Source organism: Ruditapes philippinarum, unplaced genomic scaffold (genome assembly GCF_026571515.1).
Source record: "Ruditapes philippinarum isolate M1 unplaced genomic scaffold, ASM2657151v2 ctg17_1_1_1_1, whole genome shotgun sequence".
Taxonomy (NCBI): Eukaryota; Metazoa; Mollusca; class Bivalvia; order Venerida; family Veneridae; genus Ruditapes; species Ruditapes philippinarum.
Genome location: NW_026865484.1, coordinates 59,466 through 84,040, shown reverse-complemented (window position 1 = coordinate 84,040; position 24,575 = coordinate 59,466). Strand labels below are relative to the sequence as shown.

General features: G+C 31.0%; 1 protein-coding gene across 8 annotated transcripts in view; it reads right to left on the bottom strand.

Moving 5' to 3' along the window:
* Window positions 1-24,575, bottom strand: part of LOC132729300 (ryanodine receptor-like) — a 173,573-nt gene that overhangs the window by 93,588 nt on the left and 55,410 nt on the right. For 5 of the 8 annotated variants that reach the window (XM_060715028.1, XM_060715026.1, XM_060715030.1 and 2 more), the window contains exons 23-47: window positions 24,375-24,448; window positions 21,287-21,384; window positions 19,304-19,348; window positions 18,045-18,126; window positions 17,521-17,641; window positions 16,788-16,884; window positions 14,542-14,743; window positions 14,099-14,203; window positions 13,383-13,502; window positions 12,148-12,320; window positions 10,007-10,255; window positions 9,211-9,234; window positions 7,389-8,181; window positions 6,878-7,064; window positions 6,620-6,706; window positions 6,177-6,363; window positions 5,457-5,538; window positions 5,121-5,242; window positions 4,544-4,619; window positions 3,918-4,097; window positions 3,174-3,323; window positions 1,648-1,763; window positions 1,211-1,269; window positions 617-715; window positions 204-302 (exon numbers count right to left, since the gene is read on the bottom strand). In XM_060715028.1, coding sequence (XP_060571011.1) covers window positions 204-302; window positions 617-715; window positions 1,211-1,269; window positions 1,648-1,763; window positions 3,174-3,323; window positions 3,918-4,097; window positions 4,544-4,619; window positions 5,121-5,242; window positions 5,457-5,538; window positions 6,177-6,363; window positions 6,620-6,706; window positions 6,878-7,064; window positions 7,389-8,181; window positions 9,211-9,234; window positions 10,007-10,255; window positions 12,148-12,320; window positions 13,383-13,502; window positions 14,099-14,203; window positions 14,542-14,743; window positions 16,788-16,884; window positions 17,521-17,641; window positions 18,045-18,126; window positions 19,304-19,348; window positions 21,287-21,384; window positions 24,375-24,448 — 3,627 coding nt within the window. The remainder of the gene's footprint in view (window positions 1-203; window positions 303-616; window positions 716-1,210; window positions 1,270-1,647; window positions 1,764-3,173; window positions 3,324-3,917; window positions 4,098-4,543; window positions 4,620-5,120; window positions 5,243-5,456; window positions 5,539-6,176; window positions 6,364-6,619; window positions 6,707-6,877; window positions 7,065-7,388; window positions 8,182-9,210; window positions 9,235-10,006; window positions 10,256-12,147; window positions 12,321-13,382; window positions 13,503-14,098; window positions 14,204-14,541; window positions 14,744-16,787; window positions 16,885-17,520; window positions 17,642-18,044; window positions 18,127-19,303; window positions 19,349-21,286; window positions 21,385-24,374; window positions 24,449-24,575) is intronic. The other 3 variants (XM_060715032.1, XM_060715031.1, XM_060715033.1) reach the window with 3 other exon arrangements.

Here is a 24,575-nt window from a genome sequence, read left to right as displayed (position 1 = left end):
ACATCATCATCAACAAGAACAACATCATTATCATCAACATCATTATCATCACCATTATCAACACCGATAACAACATTGTCATGATGCACATAGCCACCATCATTCTTATCATTATCATGAGGTTCATCAACAAAAACAACAACAACAATAATACTGTTATTTATATCATTTAAATGATAGAATAAGTAGATCAGTTATTTTACTTGTTCATGAGGAGGACATCTAAATTCTCTGGTCTTCCTGGCAGTAACAGATGAAGGAAGATTTGCTTGTTTAATCTCAACATAACGTCTCAGCTGATCCTGAAATATAAGGTAATTTTCATTTTTAAAATGTTATATAATTATCATGTAATCATGCAAATACTTAAAATTGTTTTGGATATTCTCATATCATAATAATGTACAGCACCATAAAATATGAACTTTCATAATAATAGGTAATAAATAAAATATTACAGTTTACGGTTTACATTTGCATATATTTTATTTTTAAGTATGTAACAAGCAACATCATATGTAACAGATCATATACACAACAATTTTAACTTTTTTTAAGAATTAAAAAGTAATTTTTTTTATATTTAAAAAGAGAGCGATAGAGAAATATATCTTACATTTTGACAAGAACCAACAAAATCTCCAGAGAAAGCAATGATAGACTCAATCCTGTGTCTAAGCTGGAGGTCACATAAATGCTGCAAGATGCGACATACCTGAAAATTGTTAATTAATGATGAAATCAAGATAGTTACATAAATAAAGAAATTGACACTTGATCAATCTATACCCTGTAGTATTGGTAAAGATCAATATGATTCTAGGATAATTTTTGGAAAATGGAGGTTCATGGGAAATTTTTTCCAATGTTCCTAATTCTATATTGTAAGTTAAATTTTTCAAACTAATGTTTATATTTCTTTTCTTATTACATATAGACTAGTATATTATAACTATATCAATGAATCATGTTGAAGAACATATAAATTTTTTATGCTGTTGTCCCTCATTAGTCTTCCATGTCTTATAGAAAGCATGTTCATTTCCAAAAACCTTTTACAGAACCCTGAAGGTCCTTGACTTCCATGTCATATAATGTAGTAATCAAGTCAATTTTCTAAACCTTTTGAAGAGGGTCCTATGATATATAGTGTTTATTATAAATTAAGAACGTATTAATGTAGTATAGAGAAGATAATTATTGTGTATACCTCAAGTTTGACAGGTTCATCTAGCTTCATGTGCAGAAGTCCATTACCTTTCTTCTTATCTGAAATGATAGATGCATCATAAAATGCCAGTCCAAATTATTAATAGTTTATAATTATGTAAAAAAAAATATTTCATATATTTCATGACTTTCAGATTTTTCTATGATATATAACTTGAAACACCATTTCCAGTTCTCCATTACAGAATAACCATCAAAATCAATGTTGCAAAACATTTTTAAAATATAAACAATTCTTTATGAAAAAGGCACATAATTATTTTTACCAATATAAATTTTATCATTTCAAAAGATATACTTCAATTATTGAGTACAATAAATTCCTAAAATAAACTATCTAAAAATAACAACTTGAAAAAAGATCATGATAAATAAGAGATATAACCTTTACTTTGTTTAATATTATATTATAATCACCTCTGTAAGTGACTTCATCAAAAGTTTCTGGATCAATGAGGAACAATAACTGATGCATGTCATCATCTGTGAGTAATCCCATCACCAACAGGTTATCTATGGTCTTCAGTAATGGTCTGTGAGATATGAAGTAAAAACAAAAAAATTCAAATATCAGATATTTATCCAAAAAAATCATAAACACAATTCGTAATCGGATTTTTTATAATTTCATTAACCCTTACTCAAGTGGAACCAAAAGTGATAACTGAGCCTTCGCCAAAATATAATGCTAGGCCAGATTACACAATCATTGTTGCTATTGTTGGTAGCTAAATTACAGTAGTAGATCTATTCCGATATCCTGAAATCCCTTAAACTTTAAATGGACTGTTCCAAATTCAAAGCTGGGCGAATCCATACACTCGCTAGAATATGTTTCATGCTTAATATCTAAACTCTAGCTATTCGGGTTTTTTCCATGACGATTTTTAAGTTTTTGCTATACACATACCGGTATAAGGAAAATCAATGTCCCCGGGGCAGGGCCAATTTTGACCCCAGGGCTCTCATTTGAACAAACTTGGTAGACATTCATTAGAACATGTTTCATGCTAAATATCTTAGCTCTAGCTCTTTGGGTTCTTTAAAAGAAGATTTTTAAGTTTTTACTATATTCATATAGGGAAAATCAATGACCCCCTGGGGCGGGGCCAGTTTTGACCCCAGGGCTTTTATTTGAACAAACTTGGTAGACATCCATTAGAACATGGTTCATGCTAAATATCGTAGCTGTAGCTCTTTGGGTTCTTTAAAAAAAGATTTTTAAGTTTTTACTATATGCATATAGGAAAAATCAATGACCCCCTGGGGCGGGGCCAATTTTGACCCCAGGGATTTTATTTGAACAAACTTGGTAGACACCCATTAGAAGATGTTTCATGCTAAATATCTTAGCTCTAAGTCTTTGGGTTCTTTAAAAGAAGATTTTTTAAGTTTTTACTATATGCATATAGGGAAAATCAATGACCCCCTGGGGGCGGGGCCAATTTTGACCCCAGGGCTTTTATTTGAACAAACTTGGTAGACACTTACTAGAAGATGTTTCATGCCAAATATCTAAGCTCTAGCTCTTTGGGTTTTTTAGAAGAAGACATTTAAAGTTTTTTTCTTTTGGTTGCCATGGCAACCAGAGTTCTGCATGGAATTAAATTCTTTGAACAATTTTCAAAGATGACCACCAAAGGAACATTCCTGTGAAGTTTGGATGAAATTGGCTTAGTGGTTTATTAGGAGATGTCATTTTAAGTAAAAGTTTACGGACGACCGCCGGACGCCGGACGGACGGACGCCGGACGAAAAGTGATCACAAAAGCTCACCCTGTCACAAAGTGACAGGTGAGCTAAAAAAAAAAAACTTTAAGGATACCTTATAAACACCAAGTTATACATGTTGCTTGTACTTTTCTTTGTCAATTTTTTTTTGTAATTTCATTCAAATTCTTACACAACATGTTTGTCAATGTATAATTTATTATTTTACTTACACAAAGAGGTTAGCATTACTGCCACCTATTGGATCTCTGATATGTGCAGCACCTTTCTCTACAGCATCTGTTAGAGCCTGCATCATGTGCATCTTTAAACGATCCATCGGGAAAAATGGTGATGTTTCTGCTCTATTCTTGGTCTCATTCCTTAATGGTTAATAACAGCAAATTGAACCAATGATGTTAAAGAATCATATTTTATGTTCATTAGGGCAAATGTAACATTCATAATCACGGGAACTTGAAATTTTATCAATATGTACTGTAAATCTTGATTTTCTATAAAAGACCTGTTCCCCTTATATTAAAAGAATATATAATAAGGGGATATATAAAAAATGAAACTTTTATAAAAAATGAAACTTTATTCTTATTATTGATAATATTTCAAGTTCCTTTGATTAATATAAATTGTTATTGCTACATGGTTATTTTTATTACGTCATTAGACATGTAGACGTTAAACTTGAGCTATACATAACTGCGTAAATGCTGTGCTGGAAGATTGGTATTTAATTAAGTAATAAATCAGACTTTCTGTAAAAAGTATCACCATAGTTACATAATTATATTCAATGACAATTTTCAATTAAAATACGACTTGTGAAACAACATAAAACATAACTGAATTTTACATGAAAGTTTTACAACACAAAAAAAAAGAATCTTCTGTGCATAGCACATTTCCAAAACGATTTCCCTAACCATTGTATTCTTATACAGTTAAAGTCAATACCATACCTTGCTTCAATATCTTTCTTGAGGAGACAGAGTTTCGGTCTAATGGAGACACTAGCGTCCATGTTTGGTATGGTGTGTTTTATCTTGAAACTATAACTGTTAGGACTCAACTGTCTGTACAAACTCAAATCTTGCATGGATTTTGTTAGTGGAATAATAAACTCCCTTTCTGTAGATTGCCTGAAAAAACAAAATTAAACAGTACGGTTATAATCTTTACAAAAATCTACATTTATAATTATTTTGAATAAGGAATAAGGAATTAAAGGCCTGTTAAACTGAATAAAAAAATATTGGATAAACATTTCTTCAAGAAAGCATGCAGCTTTATAACTCTTTAACCTATATCACATTAACTATTTTAAATGGACTTGTTAATCTTTCAATTTGGTCAAGTCCATGCATCATTTTAGAGAAAATTCTAAAATATATAGTGATTGTATATTGGACAGTGCAGATCATGATCAGACTGCATGAATGTGCCAACTGAACTTGGTTTGCTCTGGTCACATTGGTACAGCCAATAGAATTTCTTATCTTAAGCATATGATATATTGGGAAGGACCCTAAAAATGGGAACCATGGAAGGTAATAATTGCTATGTGAAAATTATCTACTGTACAAACCTTCCTCTGGTGTGAGAGTCAAGATGCATGGCAATTAGTAAGTTGTGGAAACCAGCTCTCAGAGGACCTGACAAGTCTGAAATACAGAGATTTGTTTCTTCAAATTATATGTATAATCTTATAAAACAACTATAAAACAATTTGAAATACATGTATTGAATGAATTATTTTCTCTATATCCCTTTAAACTATACTGAATTTGAATTATCATTGTTATGGGTAGCACATATGGTACCATGTAAAGCACCAGTAACAGATTATTGCCAATTTCTTTACAGTTCTTTAATATTATGATGAATATGGTTAACATTCAAATCATTTTGACTACATTTCTTACAAATAAATGTCATGTATTATTTTTAAACAAGATCTTAAACAGCTGACAATAATCATAAAAACCACAATAAAATAAATCTTTGTAAGAAATATATTATTTTTTAAAGGTAGCCTGAAGTTTCCTATTAAATAAGGCAACTACCTCTAGTCTTTTTATCAACATAATAAACAATGATAAAAATAAATTGCTTATAAGACAAATAATAGAAAAAGACAAATATTAGAAAACAGTTGATCTTACATTCACTCTGTAGACAATACATGAGTTGTAGGTTGTCAACATGACCTGTCAGTATATTGGCAACATTGTGGTTACCATGGGAACAGACAGCCTGATACAACTCTAATGTCACTGCATGGAAACTGAAATATACAATATCAAAATTCAAGTGCATCTTTAAAACATTTCTTGAATACTTGCATCATGTTATCACAGTATCTACTTCTATGGTATGTATTAAAGCTTTGTCAGTAAAGCAATTAATAACATAGTTATTATAAGTTAATATTTATACATGACTCAACAAAATTTTATGGAAAGAAGTCAAACAAACAAGAATATTTGATATATACATACTTGAGTAGATGTGGATATTCTATAAGATCAAGGATATCCATGGACCTGTCTTCTTCTGGTATATACACAGACATGATTGGTACTGAAATGTAACATATATCATTTATAACATTTTTTATACCAGTAACTATTTCTACAACCTAATTATGTCCTAAATTCTGTGATGATATATTGTCTTTAATGAAAGAACTACATTTAGTTCATTACATTGTGAAATAAAATGTAGTACAATGAGCATTAAATACGGAACTTTTAAGAATAATGTGATTGTCTTATTGTTGGAGCATTAAAAGAAACTACTAACTTTTTGTGTAGAATTTCTAGAATTAAAATCACCTGTGGAACAAGTAAATCAAAATATACTTTTTGGTTGGGTTTAATGTTGCACCAAAACAGTATAGGTCAGTAAGTTGACTTTCCAGTTTTACTGGTGAAGGAAGACCTCAGGTGCCTTTCCATGCATTATTCCAGGCATGAATGGGCATCTGAGTAAAACCAATGATGTTCTGTACACTAGCTGGATAGCTTCCTCACATGAAAGAATTGAAAATCCCTCTCGGGATTTGAAGGGCAAGTGGTTTGAAGTCAACGACCATAACCACTCAGCCACAGACACCCTTAAATCAAAATATAGAGATACATGATAAATACTATAACTTATGAGCTTTTTATCACTGCCATGTTGAAGCAGATTATTGTACAAAATAAGCATCAGCATACCTGGTTTTTCATTGAGCATACTCCAGCCTCTGGTATCAGATAGTTTAAGAGACATTACATAAGTTGTATTCTGTGGCACTCTTGACCAGCAACTTGGTATCAAGGCTTGAACATCTAACCTCGGTGGACATGATGGAACAACACTCTTTGGGCCTCTAAATACTGCTGCTGACAATGGCAAGGCATTCTGAAAAAAAACACATTCTCTTTATATTTCTTAGTTCTTTGTGTATATTTAAAACAATTCAAAATAAATTGGAGAGCCTACATTTTATTGGTATATAAAAAAAAATACTGATAAACTTCCCAAAAGCATTGTTAATTGATTTCATTTTTGAATCAAACTTTAATACACTGGTATGTATGCAGTATTTGAGGTTCTGTACAATGTATTGTATAAATAGGAACAGAGGTACCTGAATGCTTCATGTGCAAAAACGTACCTTGGTGGAGCCGAGTTCAAACTGCAGCATCTCCTTAATTGTTGGTTCACAAACAACAGCTGGGAATAATTTGGTTCCCGGTTCAACCTGAAAATACTCTACAACTTAGTGTATATAAGTTAACAAACTGGCAAGCAAATTTGTGTCATTAATCTTAAATTAATGTCATTCATGCTGTAACAAGGTTTGAAATTTATACAAACTTGATTTAAACATTACAGTGTTATTTCATCAAACTAATGCAGTAAAAAAACAAACCTGAAATTTGTTAGCCACTTCTTTGCCATTCACAGAGAACCCTAGCACACCTGTTGCAGTGTCAATGGTACAGCCAATGAGAAGTCCAGGTGAAGTTCGTTTAGAGGAGACATCCTGGCTATCCCCACCACCATAACGCTGCTGCAAGTCTCCTGCGCACACCATGTAACAGTTCTTACGGCCAACACTAAAATATTTACAATACTTCGTAATGACTACAATATTAACACTATCTAAAATAGAATATTTTCTTCATTCTTCCCATTGAAATCATTGTAATTTGCTATCTTGGTATAAAATGTAAATATTTTATCATTTTTTGTAACATTTATTTTACTTATTCTGTTGAACATGCAATAATTACATTTGGAAGGCACACAATTTTTGCAGCAGTTTTAAAACACTAAGGTATCATTTTAAATGTAAGCATTTTGACTGATGGCTAGATCTGACAAAATGATTCAAGTATGTGTCACTTAGCATTTTGTGAATGGGGGTAAAATTACTGTACCTTGATCTGATTCTGTATTCCTCATCAAGGACTGACACAACTGTGTGCCTTACTTTCTTTGTATCAAATTGATTGTCCATAGAGTGAAAGCCAGGAGTCATCCAGCCTACAAACACCTGGCCTGGATCCTGGCCTGGGAATATTCTAACTGAATAGTAATATTCATCCACATGTTCTGCCCAAGCATTCATTTCCATAAGATCAGTTTCAGTCAAATCAGGATCAGAACCATCACTGCCAAATTCACGCCTACCCATAGATTCTTGAAATTCATACGGGATCATGCCTCTCGGAGCTTCCATATTTATCATAGGTGCTCCAACAGTTCCGTTACCATCAGCATCATCACTGATACGAGTGAGAGGTAATGTACTAGTTCTGTTTGGTGATCGTCCCGCACCTGATCTGCCCACTTTATTTCTATCCAGACTTCCATATTCTTGACTTCTTGTTCTGCTCTTGTCATTTGGTGACGGATCTCTTGACGGTTTCTTCTTAAAGATTGTAAATGGTGTTTTACTTTTCTTTGAACCTTTTTCTGCTAAAAGTCTTGCAGCGTCACTCATCTTTTCTCCAAGGAGAGATAACTTTGACGATGATTTTCTACCATCTACAGGTAAACCGAGAGTATTATGATCTCCTGCAAGCATCGACTCACTAGCAGCTGCCTTTAACCGAGGACCACCTCCATCCGGAACATTATCTTCAAGGGAATGACCGCGGTTCAGAGATTTTGTCTTTGATTTGGTGCGACGACTGTCAATGGTGTCATCGGTAAAACTATGACTCATTCCTGAAAACGTCGGTGTTTAAAGAGTTGAAAAAGTAATTCTGTGACATACTTATACTGAAGAATTGATTTACAAATGATGTATGTAAAAATTGTTAGTGTTTGTAAATAATACAATGATAATTGTGTGATAATTATATTTCAATATAATAAATACTAAATAAGTATTGATGACTGCAACAAGAAATATCTGAAGAACTTATCTGACAGTTATTAGACTTTTTTCATTAATATTCATATTATAATTATAAACCTTATGATTACACTTATAATACAGAATGAAGACTCAGTTTAACCTAGTCATAATACAGCAACAAAGGTCTACCAACAATTCTCTCTATTGTAATAAACTACTTGTATATATTTCTCATCTAAGAAACTATTTTAACTTTCTAACTTGATTAAGCTGTGGTAAAAAAACATTATTAGTACATATATAGTCACATGCTGGGAATTATTAAAATCCCATTGATCAAGCCTTTATTTCCTGAACGTAAATAATATCCTTAAATGCAGTTTTTATAACATCATAATGTTTGCAAATTATTGACTTCGAAAAATATTATATGTTCTCAATTGAAATTAAAAACAAAAAATATTTTTGAGAGAGTTTGTGCATTGAAAAGTCTTACTTTGAATATTTTTATAATTATTGAAGATTTTGCAAAATGTCCCAGATTAGCCAGCACACCTGTGCCATCAGATCATGGCCTGCACTGTTCGCTAGTCTGTCAGTACATAATTTGAAATTTTTTGGGCTAGTCTGTCAGTACATAATTTGAAATTTTTTGGGCTAGTCTGTCAGTACATAATTTGAAATTTTTTGGGAAAAAAAAGGATGAATGGTTTTGTCCAGACTGAAAGATAGACAAGTTTATTTCAGATAGTTAGTAGGTAAAGGTTAACTATTATTGTATGACTGTAACAGTCTTATTTGTTCAATGTTAAATAATTATTTCATACATTGTGTGTATATATTGTGTAAGACTTGATCAATGGGATAACTAATGTAGGTATAGAACAGGTACCAACCTGCCAGAGAGAGGTCGTCATCATCTGGAAGCAGGGAAACACACATGAAAATAGACAGCAATGTACAACACAACATGGGAACCAGACATTATCCAATAAAAAACAAGTGAAAGAAATATTCTAAAACAAGTGCCATAGTTGTTAATAACTTGTCACAACACAAGACTTTAGTATTATAAGCTGAGTAAGCAAGAAAATGTACGATAAAAGTAGAATTTTATAAAAATTATCGAAATACAAAACATTTAAAACAATGAACTTAGTTTTTTTTCCATATTATAATGTTTGTTATAACAGAAATTGTAATATGATGTTAGCCTTTTAAATTAATTAAATTAGTAGGTGATTTTTTTCATGCAATTGTTAAACAATAATATACTTTATATCCCTATAACGAATGTGTACATGGAAGGGCATTACCCAAGCCTCTGATAATGAACATCATCTCTTTGTTTTCATATACTAAACATTAAGAAATTTTTGACAATTACAGTTTTTCAATCATCTAATGGCTTAGCTGTAAGCCCATCATTTAACAGTGTAAATTATTTTCTTTCTTAAATGACAAATATAGTAATACAGATAAGCAAGAATAAAGTAACAATTTATCCACAATTAGGATGCTGTATTTAAAAAAAAAATTCAAATTGATTCTACATATCTATCATACAATAAACTTACAAGCGAGAAAAGTTTTTGAAAAATTTGTATATCAAACAATGCTTTTACAAGGCACAGGAGAGAAAAAGTTAGAAATAAAATATTAAAACATTATTTCAAAAACAATCGAACTTACTACTTGATTTTGAGGACCTTGTCCCAGACGTAGAATTACCCGTGTGTGACCCTTTGCTGCTTGGAGAAGCCTTAGACAGCGGAACATCACTGATTTTATTTTCTTTATTTCTAGATTTTTTATCTTTAGGAGTGGAAGATGAAGGTGAGGTTTTCAAGTCTTTGTTAGTAGAGGTGGTAGTAGTTGTGTTATCATGCGCTGGACTGTAATCATGGTTACTTGCATTGTTTACAAGGCGTCGTAATGCATCTAGAGTAAGAGATAGGGTCTTTCATGCAACATGCTTACAAGCCAGTAATTCCAGATTACATAATAATAGAGAATAAAATTTCTTAGTTAAATATATAATGAACCATTTCCAGATTAAATATAATATTAGCCAGAGTTCAAAGTTAAATAAAGCACAAGCTGAATGTGACATTCTAACATTCATTTGAAACAATTATTGAATTAAAAGCATGAGAAAAAAATCTTATTAATGAAAGAATTTCATCTGCCATCTTAAAGAAAATCAAGTGTTTACATAAAAAATGCACTGAAAATTCTGGAAAAAAAAATTGAAAACAAATTTATAAGTCACAAAATTAATGTAAAATGCAATTGTCTGAAAAAGGCATTAATCTAGCTGACTGGAAAATAAGTGAAATAAGAGAAATCTCTACAAAAACATTCTAGTATAACAATTAGTATCTTATTCTTTTATTTTATATTTTTTTGTCATCTTAAAACTTTGCTTGCTATAGAATGTAGCTAATTCAATTTTTTTTTATCAATCATTTTTTTTTTCGTGATAAAAATAATTAACCTAAAAAATATACTATACTGGTTAGAGATAAATTGACGCTTCTTCATATTTTTTCCAAAATCTTAATTATCTTTATGACTCATACATGTTAAGTCTCCCACTTTAGGCGGGAGACTCCCACTTTTTTCAGCCATATTTTCAAAGATTTTTCTTAAAATAAGGGGTATATTCACAAATTAAGGAAATTAAAGAAATCATAAATTAAAGAAATCTACCTATTTTTGATGTCAGAACTTCCTTCTTTGTTTATTGCAAATTCTAAAATCTCCCTCTTTTTGAAGAAAAATCTCCCACTTGATCATTGAAAAAAGTTCACATGTACGTTATGTATATTTACAATTTTGATTCATCTAAATAAAGATAGATGATTTTACGCACAATTGCAAAAATTATTAACTAACATAGAAAAAGGTAATGGGGCCCCTATTAAAAGGTTATTAAATTCTATATCATCAGCTCCCATCCTACTTTTATTATTCACAGGTGATAACTATATGATTGACTGTTGGGAAATAATGTTAGAGCGATTCAATAAACAAAATGTGAGTCATATCTTTGTGTCAAGATTTTCTCTCTAACCAGTATACATGCAATTTTATAAGAGCTGATTAGTTAGTTAGTAAAATTTCATGTTAATTAATACATGCCCTATAATAAACCATCCTTAACCTGTGAATGTTTTGTATATGTTATAATTACTGTGTCCATTTATTACATCTCTTACCAAGAGAATGAGATAATCCAGTTAACACTAATCTAACTCTCTTAGTTTTAGCTTTATCAAGAAAGTAATGAAATACAATGTAAAGTTTCAGTCAACACTACAATTAGAAATAGCACCAGATGCAGAAACTAAAGTAATAAATAAAAAAGAGCTAGTATTAGGATATAAAATTGAATATTACAAATGCTACAAAGGTTATTTCTTACTAATATTTATTCAAAATAGTCTCTGTATTATCAAGTCAATTTAAATTATTAAAATTTGTTTCAGTTTTCTCCAAAATCACTTCAATATATTATTATCACTGCACACTAGAAATATACAAGGGTGGCTCACATGCATTTTTTTCCAAACACAATTTCTTGTGTTGCCATATACAAGACTAGTTGCCACAAAAATTTGCATATTTTTTTAGAACAAATCTTGATTTTTTATTATTAATCTTAGCATTCTTAATTAAAAATATTTCAGTGACTCAAATAAATTTCATTTTGAAGATTTTGTATCCACCCTTATACATATCAGAATTATAATGTTCATATATCAGTTATTTTCTATGCAAATATTTTAATACACACATTACTATCAGTATATTATATATAACATACATACCAGCTATAACTTTACTGCCTCTCTCAATTGAAGCATCACTCATGTTGGCGTCGCTGTAATTCTCTGTCCCACCATCTGTACCACCATCTTGTTCCTCTTCGATGTCCATTGTATGTCGGCGGATATTCTCAAGGTTCATTCGTCTCTCCATTGCCATGTGGGCACTGATATTCCTGCCAGTATCAATGTTAATAACTAATTAACATTGTACATGCTGATTTTATGATTTAAATTTCAGGATTAAAGAATAAAATGTTTAAAAATAAAGGTCAATTAAAAATTGAATTTAAAATTGTTGATGGAAAGTATGCTGTTTTTTAAATAATTTAGAATCAATCGCTCCTCAAATTATAACATAACCGGAAATGAGTCCATAGAACGTGGATTCCCAAACATTCCATTGTTTTATAAGTGAAGGGACAGACAGCAGGACAGTGGAGGGCAAGGTTTTATGTCATGCTATATGCAAACATTTCATTTTTTAAACTGATGATTCACATTATTTCTCTTCTTTTTCATGTGAAACAAAACTTTCAGTCGGATCACTGTTTTAGTATGTGACACTAAAATCAACAGTACCTTTGCAGCATTTGTCACACATTCTTGTAATTTTAGTTTCAATATATTTTTTTCAAACTTGATCGGACCTATTGAATTAATCTTAAGTATTCTTCCAGGAACTTGCCAATCCTCATGCTAAATGAGAACACAGATTTTCCTTTATAAGGGTTTGACCCCAAGATCTGTAAGCCTTAAAGGGACTCCACTGAGTTTTTTTGACATGACGGGACTGAAAATATTTTTTCTAGATAAATGTACCATTTGATGTAGGTTTAGACCACTAATCTATGTGCAAAATTTCAGATCATTCCCACACTTCGTTTTTCCAGAATAATTATTCAAATTGTAAAAAAATGACCCAAAATGAAAAGCGTTTAAATGCTTTTCACTTAAAACCGGCTAAGAAAAGCATAAAAATACGATTTTCAATTTATTTCAAAGTATATTTCTTAACTATCTTTGCATATAATTATTTCTGTTTAAAGTGCCCCAGCTCATTTATGTAAGAAATTCAAATGTTATGTTTTTTAAGCGTTTAAACCTCAGTGGAGTCCCCTGGTGGACTCCACCTCTCCCATATAATTCCAAACATAAAACTTTAGACAGAGTGAAAATATTTCTGTTCACATAACATAAAGAGAGTTAGGACGTTAATAACATATTCAAATTTTTACCTTGGAATAAATTCATCTTTGCATTTGACTGGTAGACTAAGACGTAAGTATTCCAGTTTAACATCTTCTAATGTTCCAAAAGTTTTTGATGTTACCTTCAGGCAAGGTGCTACATTTATTCTGTAAAATATAACAATTACACTTTTATATAGTTTTTACTGAAAATTTATCAAATGTTATGACTTTATAGATAAAAATATGAAAAAAATGTTCACTTGACTAAAATTTTGTAAAATGTCAAATCTTATGATTTTCTTTTCAACTTTTTCTGGTGTAAAAATACAGCAAAGAAATCAAGCAATTATATCAAGAGTTTTAATTATAGGTCACCCTCTTTTTTCTTTGATGATAAAAACATTCAAGTATCCAAAATACAATTATCAAATTCTCTTGTAAGACTGATACAACAAAAAGTAAGTAGTAAATGTCCCAACACATTCAAAGTCATCTCAGGGTTTTCATTAATAACAGATTGGCAATCCATTTCATTGGTTGAAATCCTGTTAAAATTTTCAGCCTGTAGATAATAATGTCGCCTTTGATCAAATTGACTGTTATCGTTTGCACATCTGTTGCCTCAGATTAAAATGAAAACCCTGTCTTCTGCAGCATGTTATAAAACTTGATAAATTATATTGAAAACTCGGGAAAAAAGCTACACACTAGAAGATCTTTACATCAGTATTCTAACATATAAAAGCAAAAAGAATGTTTACCCTCCAGGTATCCTAGCAACAGTTACACTTGAATGTGAGTTAGTGACAGTCTGGAATTGAGGCTGATCTCTTGTGTACCATAGTGTCATATGGCGAGTCATATTCCTGTATAAACATAAGACAAACAGTGAATACACATTAAACTTATGTAACATCATAATGTTTCTACTAACATAGGCTAGTTTTTTCTTGACACTAAAAATACTTATTTGTGAAATAATAACGTTAACATGCTGTAACATATAAAGCCTAATTTATTTCAAAAGTAAGTAATGGTAAATGTAGCCCCTTATTAATGAAAGAAAATAAACATATGAGGTTTCATCATTCTAATCCAGAATTTTGTGAGACATAAATTGTTTTAAAAACTTGTAAGAAATTGTTTTAAATATCTATTAATGCCATTTGTATTGAACACTTCACCAATAAATTTTGTCACTTACACACATATTGGTTCATAGCCCTCTTGTAGACCACAACATGTGAAGTATTTCAGTGTGTTTACATCTTGACCAAAGTTAAACTTGATTTGTTGGAATGCTCCTACAGTCATGGCGGGAACATATGCCACATCTACCTCAATGTTCCTGAACGCTATCTCCTGACCCAGGGAGTCCATCATTAACTCTCCATTCAGTGAAAATGCTAAAATATACATGAAAATATATATTTAGTTAAAATACACTGACATTTAGACAAACTAGAACTGCCACTATCATGGCGTGAATACCCCCGCATACCACTTTGTCAGAATCAACAGTGGCCATTTAGAGCTCAAGGACAACCTCCCTGCCAAATCTGAGGTTAATAAGCCAGTGCATTGCTAAGTTATGTCTTCTACATGCTTCAAATGTGAAAATGTCAAAATCAATACATTGCAGACAGGACATTCTTTAGCAATTGATAAGAAAAGCTTCTTTTTTTTGTCAAGGTCCCTGTGACCTTGACTTTTGACCTTAAAATCAATAGAGGTCACCTTATAGTCATGATCAACATCCATGCCAAATATGAAGACTGTGGGTCAAAGGAATCTTAAGTTAATGGGTGGACAAACTTTTTGAAGTCAAAGTCCCTATGACCTTGACCTTTGATCCAGTGACCTCAAAATCAAAAGGGGTCATCTACTAATCATGATCAACATCCATGCCAAATATGAAGACTGTGGGTCAAAGGAATCTTAAGTTATTGGGCGGACAAGCTTTTTGAAGTCAAGGCCCCTGTGACCTTGACCTTTGACCTGGTGACCTCAAAATCAATAGGGGTTATCTACTAATCATGACTAACCTCCATGCCAAATATGAAGACTGTGGGTCAAAGGAATCTTAAGTTATTGGGCGGACAAGCTTTTTGAAGTCAAAGCCCCTGTGACCTTGACCTTTGATCTGGTAACCTCAAAGTAAATAGGGGTCATCTACTTATCATGACTAGCCTCCATGCCAAATATGAAGACTGGGGGTCAAAGGAATCTTAAGTTATTGGGCGGACAAGCTTTTTGAAGTCAAGGCCCCTGTGACCTTGACCTTTGACCTGGTGACCTCAAAGTCAATAGGGGTCATCTACTAATCATGACTAACCTCAATGCCAAATATGAAGACTATGGGTCAAAGGAATCTTAAGTTATTGGGCGGACAAGCTTTTTGAAGTCAAGGCCCCTGTGACCTTGACCTTTGACCTGGTGACCTCAAAATCAATAGGGGTCATCTACTCATCATGACCAACCTACATGTCAAATAAGAAAACTGTGGGTCAAAGGATTTTTAGGTTTTTGGGCAGACAAGCTGTTTAATGTCAAGGTCCCTGTGACCTTGACCTTTGATCCAGTGACATCAAAATTTAGAGGGGTCATCTAACCCCCATTCCAGATATGAAGACTGTGGGTCAAAGGATTCTTAAGTTATTGGGCGGACAAGCTTTTTGAAGTCAAGGCCCCTGTGACCTTGACCTTTGACCTGGTGACCTCAAAATCAATAGGGGTCATCTACTAATCATGACTAACCTCCATGCCAAATATGACCACTGTAGGTCAAAGGAATCTTAAGTTATTGGGCGGACAAGCTTTTTGAAGTCAAGGCCCCTGTGACCTTGACCTTTGACCAAGTGACCTCAAAATCAATAAGGGTCATCTACTAATCATGACTAACCTCCATGCCAAATATGAAGACTAAGGGTCAAAGGAATCTTAAGTTATTGGGCGGACAAGAAAAAACCGACGGACAGCCGGACGGACAGCCGGACGGCCGGACAAGCTGATTCCAGTATACCCCCCTTACAACTTTGTTGTGCGGGGGTATAATTAACATAATGCAGTCTACTTTAAATTTCAGTTACATTTGGACAAATTCACATAATTCAGTTTACTTTAAATTCACATATATGTATATTTAGTTGAAATGCCATACATTTAAGTAAAATTTTCATGAATTAATTTTATCATGTGTCCAGCATTTAGCCAAGTAATTAGAAAACTATAGTTACAAGCAAAATAATTTGCATATCCTCTGTTAATATGTAATATTTTTTATGATTATGTAACAACTACTACATTGTATTTTAAAAATTGATATTTTTTCCCATATTAAACTCAAGAAGAAAAAAAGAAAAAAAAAGAAATTTTTTAGGAACATAAACATAAAAACAATAATAAAGGTTTTTTATGACTTTTCTAGTAGTAGATAATTGGAAATCTTACTAATTGTTTTGTCATGAAGATCAAGCATACATCCAACAACATCTCCCGTCTGCCAGGTCTTTCCATAAAACTCAGCACCCATGTTCCATTTACGACCCTGATTTGAACAACAATTCACTCATATATACATGTACATTCATTTCACATACATGTATATAATTAAGTGAAAAATAATTGATTATATGTATTGAAAAGAAAATTCTAGAAGATTTTTTGAAAAAATACACTCAGTCCTAAAAAATATATGGTCATTGTTGGGACCAAAAATGATAATCATTTTCAAAATTCACATAGTGGTATACTGTATAATACAATGCAGTTTTACTCAAATTTGAAGGGACAACATCCATAGATGTACTAATAAATGAGCTGGCATCAGTTTTACTGTGTATTTTTTAACTGTTTTGGGACAATCATAACAATGTCAGTGTCCTATGCTATAAGAATATTAACTTTCAAATAATACTGGCTTTAAATTTTAATTCTTCTTACCACAAATGAGATTTTTTTTTTAGATTTTTTTATTTCCAATAACAAAAAACACCTTAAGGAAGTTGGCATTTCATTTTGTTACCAAGGAGTTCTAATATAATAAAAAGCTATTATTTATCAACAAATCTAACACAAAAGAGTTTTGTCAGATGTGCAGATATACAAGTTGACATGACTCAATGTGTGACATAGGTGTGTTTTCATCACAATGTGAGCACTAGAACAGTTTCTATATACATACACAGAGTCCATCAAAAGCAAATGAGCGACCATCCAGACCGATTTCAGTGGAGGGATCTGCTGTCTCCTGTGCCCAGCCGACCTTGACATACCCAGGGGTCATGACCTCTACCTCATAGTACCTGTAATCAAGTACAAATTATGACTAGTACCAATCAAAAACTCTCGATAAAACCAAATACCAATACAATTCTAGCATGGTGGATATTTTTGCATATAATTATACATGTAAATTGTAATTCATCACTTAATGGAATATATAATATTACACATGTATATTATCTCTAAGCATGAAATCTGTTCAGATACAAGAAAATGTGTTTTTTTAAACTTTAATTCTAAACTATGATCAGAAATATGCTATAAAAGCATGCATTCTCGATCCCATGTCAATAGGTCTATAAGCTTTTTTTTAATGTAAAGTGACAATGATAGATTATTTCCTCCCTACTGACGATTGATTGATTAGAAAATATGCAAAGTTAGATTAGTTTATGCAAATTTCCAATGAAATGTAAAGCTCACCATTTCCCAGTATTCACAGCATTGTTAAGCTGTGCTCTGTATGTACGCGTTTTCTTCAGGATTTCTTCTCTTGTCTTGTCAGCTGATAGGAGTAACAACATAATTTAATACACAACTATTTATAGTAACAAGTAGTGTTAAAAATTCCACCATGCATACACACATTCTGCGTAAAGCAATATGTCAAAATCAGCTGAATTATCACACTGGACTGTGTAAATGCTATGGAATGAAATTTATCAAGACAATAAAGAAGAAATACCCTGAATGCTGTCAACATTTTGTAAAGGATGTATCATAGAATGGTAATGGTAACATGGTAATGGTTGACCAAAATTTACTAAAACGTGAAAAAAAAATATTTTCATTTGAAAGATAATCTTCTCATTGATAAAATTAAGCCTTTAAAACAGTGGGTTATTTTTTTAAAATCTTTTAATTTTCTTTATTTTATTAATTGATGAAAGAAGTCATGACTTTTGCACAAAAGCACAAAAAAAAGATTTTACACAAAATATGTCTCTTCCCAGTGTATGACCTTGGATTTTGTAAAAATGCTGTAGAAAGAAAGTTTAATTATAAATCTAAATGTAAATATTCAAACACTAAAAAGGTCATGTTATCTAAGTTATCAAATATGAAACTTAATGAAATAAGTTAGGATCTTGTGTTTTCACATGTATGTTATAATGCAAAAGATGAAGGTTGGGGTAAAACTAGAAATAAATGTATGATAGGGGTTATCAAGAAAAAAGTAGTTCATTCTCACTCAATGCATATAGTTCTGTTTTACTACACAAAATGATAAATCAAAAACTGCAAATCCAGCAGGCATCAAAACGAATGCTGTCTTTATCTTAACACAATATCAATTAAAAAGATCTCAAAATGTACGAGATTTAATAACATTTTAACAAAATTTTGTTTGTTTTTTTTTCTCTCCAAAAATTGGTACTCATTTACCAATATGAAAAAATTTATGTTTTGAAGTAAATTGAAAAAATATGTAAATTAATCAAAAAAAGCTGATATGAAAATTGAAGACGGACAATTAATTCAACAACTCACCAATACAAATGTATATGATTCTTATTTATACAAAATTTCTGAGAGAAGCGAGTTACTGCATAGTTAAAATAAAATGAAAATTGGTTTGTAATTTGTTAAAAAATATTATATAATATATAAAAATCTCAATAATTAATAAATTTGTTAAAAAAAATAATAAAATTATAAAATAATATAGGAGTTAAGCCTACCTTTAGCTAAGCCATGGATAACCAAATGGTTTTCTAGTTTGCTTCCTTGAAAAAAATGAAAAATACTTCTTATATTTTAAGCAAGACAAAAAATGAGAACACATACCAGGTCATAAGCCCATATTCCTCCATCCCTTGTTATCACTTATTGAATTGAAAGATAGACTACAATGTCATGTCAATGATAATATACAGAGCAAAACATATTACATGTATATCAATTTGGATAGCTCTGGAGTTGGTTTTTAATGGTAACATTTTTGTTTTAAAAAAAAAATTGAAAAGAAATTCTCCACTTTTTGATAATCCTTTCACCCACAAGATTATTTGATGTTTTACCAAATATCAAACATAAATGAATAAACAAATGTCCAAAAGAAAACAGTAAGTGAGACAATTTTAGGGCAAGCCAAAAATGTTTACATATCAAAGGCCTTAATGCACTAAAAATCCATTTAAAAAAATCATTTAACCTTCACCGCTAGCAGCCTAAATGTTTAAGGTAGTTATCAACCTCCCTTACTGATTTTTTACTGTAACATATGACTTATGACCTGGTAAATCTACATAGGGGGTCTACTTTCTTCTCCATATCAACCATGATTGTAACAATCTATAACATGTTCACCTGTATATATCAAATATATGCATATACATATATATAGTAGCAAAATAGCGTTTCTATACTACTACAGCTTACTAATATGCTAATAGCCAGCTATATGCCAGTATAAAACACACAAAATCTCATAACCTTACATCATGCAAATCTATTTCCTAACATTTTTACATAAAATTATATTCTTTTGATATTCCATCCATTAAAACAAGGTTTGTTGCTTTATCAATGATCATTTTTACCTTTTTTTTAGCATTATGTATGATTATCCATTTAGCAAGGCTTGTTATCTACCCAAGCATACTGTATTATCTGTAGATAACATTTGCCAATTATCTTATCAAACACGGATGGAATACCTTAATTATAAACTCAACATATTATTTCTATATTATAAAGCATTAAAGAAAGTTTGTACCATGTCATATCACCTTAGTAAGTATAGTTATACAAAAACAAACTTAACAATAAATTTATTACATAAATTATTACATTTAATAGCACAGACACAGACAACATTAAACAAAGGTTTTACAATATCTTATAAGTAATATTAATTCAAATTAATCAAAATGCATAATTTATTAGACATAATAATACTGACATATTTAAACACAAAATGTATTAAGAATATAATTTTTATACTTGAGATAAAGATGATAATATTATAGTTAAACCAATTAATTATCACTTGTATTAACAAGAAATAAATTTTAAATTCTTAGATAATAAATCAAATAAATCAGCGGTGGTGTGAAACCTGTTATGTAATAGTGCTTGCCCTGCTCAGTCTAATTTTTTAAAGATGCATTTAACCAATGTTTTACCAGTACCTTAATGAGCTGAATCAGTGTGTTTTTCAGAGATCTAATTTTCAGAATATTATCATTTTATCAACATTTTGTAGGAATTTACAAAAGATATAATACTTGCCAATGTAGTTAAAAAACATCATAATTTTATGTCATTTAACTTAAATTAACATCATATGTCATTGCACTTATACCAACATCATATGTCGTTGTTCTTAAATTTATAACATCAAATGTACCAATACAAAATGATAATTTACACAAAATAACGGCAATAAACCAAAAAAATATGAAGAGACATCTATAGACTAAGCACGCCATGCGATACGATGGCAACACTTCAAGATATGTTATATCAAATCACTGTTAAAACAACAACCTACAAAATGTATCTGTATTAAATATGTTATAATTTGTTAGATATTGTAAACCAAAGACTTTGAAAGAAAAATTTCAAAATTGGCAATATCACTGCACATGAAAAATAAACAACATCAAAGATTTTAGTCTTAAGAATTTAATGAAAAGATTACCTAGTTTGACAGGACTTACCTGACAGATGCCCAGATGTTTCCCCCAGCTCGCTAGTGGGAGGCTCCAAGGTGTAACCATATGCCAAAATTGTCTTGACAGTTTGAGCAGCAGAATCCCTAATGAAATATATCACATATGTTTGTTACATTTAAAGTACTGAAAAAAAATCTCTTGTTCCATTTATTCCACACCATTACTTTTACTTTACCTTACAGAGACCTGGGATGTCTTAATGACCTACTAGTAAGACAGTAAGACAGTAAGACAAACTTTATTTATAGTCGGTTATGATTAACAGTACAAAACATAAGCTTTAAGCTTGTATCCGACATGAACAAAATATAGAAAATAATAATAAGAAACAAAGAAAACAAAAACAAACAGACACCATAAGATAAAAATACATACAATTAATTTATATAGTCATTGTAATGAAATCTGAGCATTTACAATGAAAATATAGTCATATCTATTAACAGGGTTTTACATATATACAGATACATAGTACATAATTCAAGGAAAAGACTAAATTTATTTACAAGCAAAAAACAGGAATCAAGTAAAATAGAACATAAACGATTAGATGCACATAGAGCAGGCACACTTGTCATTACTCCATGTCTCAATTAGTCGTTTAAACTCATTTAAGTCAGATGTACATCTTAGATCATTAGATAAACTATTCCAGATTTTAGATGCTTCAAAGCGAAAACTCTTTTTACCATAATTGGTTGTGCGTACTTTAGGTACATCTAAAGTTTTTTGGTATCTAAAATTATAATTTGATGAACGCACATTAACAAGTTCTTGAACATACTTAGGAAAATGCTGTTAAGACATTTAAAAACTTCAATAGCGAGTTGTTTAATTCTACTGATATGGAGTGAAGACATATTAGTCAGTTTAAGCAGATCTTCATAACTTGATGAATAGTCATTAAAAACAATTTTCAGAGCTCTATATTGAAGTTTTTCCAACTTGTTTGTATTGTCCTTACTACAAAAATGCCAGACTAAAGGGCAGAAATTAAAGTTGGATCTGATAAAACTTTTGTATATAAGAATTTTTGCATCCAGATTAAAGATCCTGTATGTTTTGTGATTGATATTGTTACTGTCTGTTTACCACACTTGCAAAAAATTATATATGTATATAATAATGCAAATAAAACAATTTTCAAACATCGAGGAATATGTAAAATGTGTACTGCAAATATTTGTGCACATTATATTTTAATCAATAAATTATATGCATTCATTTCTTATTGGAAAATTTGACTTAGAATTTATACAAAATAAATTTCTAATTACCTCCCTTTATTTACATGAAATGTTTAATTCGGTAATATCTTTATAAATAATGCTTATTGGAACTTACAATATTGACAAATCTTAATTTCAGCATCATATTTATGAAATAAATCCATGAAAAAAATGTGTTACAGGATCTTTAAGTAGAGGACATAGTCTGGTTAATACATTTATTTGTCTTGCTGACTTTTTACAAACATTTGAGATATGAATATCAAAATTTAATAGGGAATCTATTTCAATACCTAGAAGTTTTACATGAGATTCACAAGGAATAGTGGCATCAAGAATCTGGAATTTAGACACATTTTTACAGGTTTGTTTGCCTATACATATAGCCTGAAACTTCTCAGGGTTTGCTTGCATAAGATTGTCTTCAAACCATTTAATCATGACAACACTTTCATCTTGTATTGTGCTTTTGAGAGTTTCCACATTAATATGATTAAATGAGAGGGTATTGTCGTCTGCATAATTATAAACAGAACCCTTTTTAATGAAATAAAATATATCATTTAAGAAAATGTTAAATAAGAGGGGACCAAGAATTGACCCTTGTGGAACACCTTTGTTTATTTCATTCCACTCACTACAGATTGTACCTAGTTTTACTTGTTGCTGTCTTTTAAACAAATAACTTTGCATGAGATTAGCAGAGGCATCAGACAGACCATAGGCCTTAAGTTTAAGAATAATCAGGTCATGCGGAAGACAGTCAAAAGCCTTAGACAGATCCATGAGTATGGCAGCTACATATTCATTTCTATCTAATGCTCTCTTCCAATCTTCAATGAGGCGCAGTAATGTTGTCTGACAGCCAAAATTTCTACGGAATGCTGATAGAAAGTCATGAAAAATGTTTTCAAAATGTAAGTTAAGTTGAGCACTAATAGATTTTTCAAAAACTTTTGAAATGGTAGGTAAGATGCTGACAGGCCTGTAATTTTTCTTTTGGAAAGGATCATCCTTTTTGAACAGAGGTTTAACTTGTGCTAGTTTTAAAGCTTGTGGAAATTGAGAGGTTTGAAAGCTTTTATTAATAAGCGAAGTTATAGGATTTGTCAGGGCATACGCACCTGCTTTAATTATCTTTGGTGGTAGGCTGTCCACACCAATGGCCTTTTTTGAATTTAAACTTTTCAATAATTTAAAAGTTTGATCAGTGCTCACTGGAGCAAATTGAAAAGTATCTATTGATGGATGATTTTTAGATATTTGTGTTATGCTAGGATGTGTTTCATCAATATCAGCATCAGTTTTTATACCAATATCACAAGCAATATTCACATAAAAATCATTCAGAATATTACTTATTTCCTTTTGGTCTGATATTAGGGTCTCATTTTCATTAAATTAATTTTGCTGTCAGATTTTGCTGTAGATTTTGATGTCAAAAACGGTTTAATTGTTGGCCAAAAGTGGCTAGATTTTGGACCTTCATTACACCTTTCAAAGAAATATTTTTCCATTGACTCTCTTTTTAGTTTTGTGACCAAATTTCTTTGTTTGCGGAATTTTTCCCAGTTTTTGTTATTACGGTTTTTGAAATAGCAATTTCTTAGTTGCTGTTTTTTATAGATTGATTTTCTCAATTCGCCATTCATGAAAGGAACTTTTTGTGATCTTAATTTGCGTTCTTTAACTACATTTTAAATATGTCTCTATAAACCCTTGTGTTTGCCTGGAAAGTGAATCTACATGTAAATCGCTATATTTTAATATTATTTTTTTTATTCTGCTCACCCCTCAAACAAACAAGCAAGTCTATAGTGTTACAATATAACAAACCTACTCACCTATTAGCCCTCTTGATATGTTCCTCAACTTTGTTGTAAGGCACTAGATGTGGACTTCTCTTGTTCACAGAATCCTGTAACAAATATTCAACAATTCCTAACTTTATCAGTTATTTAAAATAAAAATTATTATTTTCATCCAAATTATACTTTCTTTCATCAAAATAAGAAAGAAGAAACCTCATTTTGATACAAAGACAT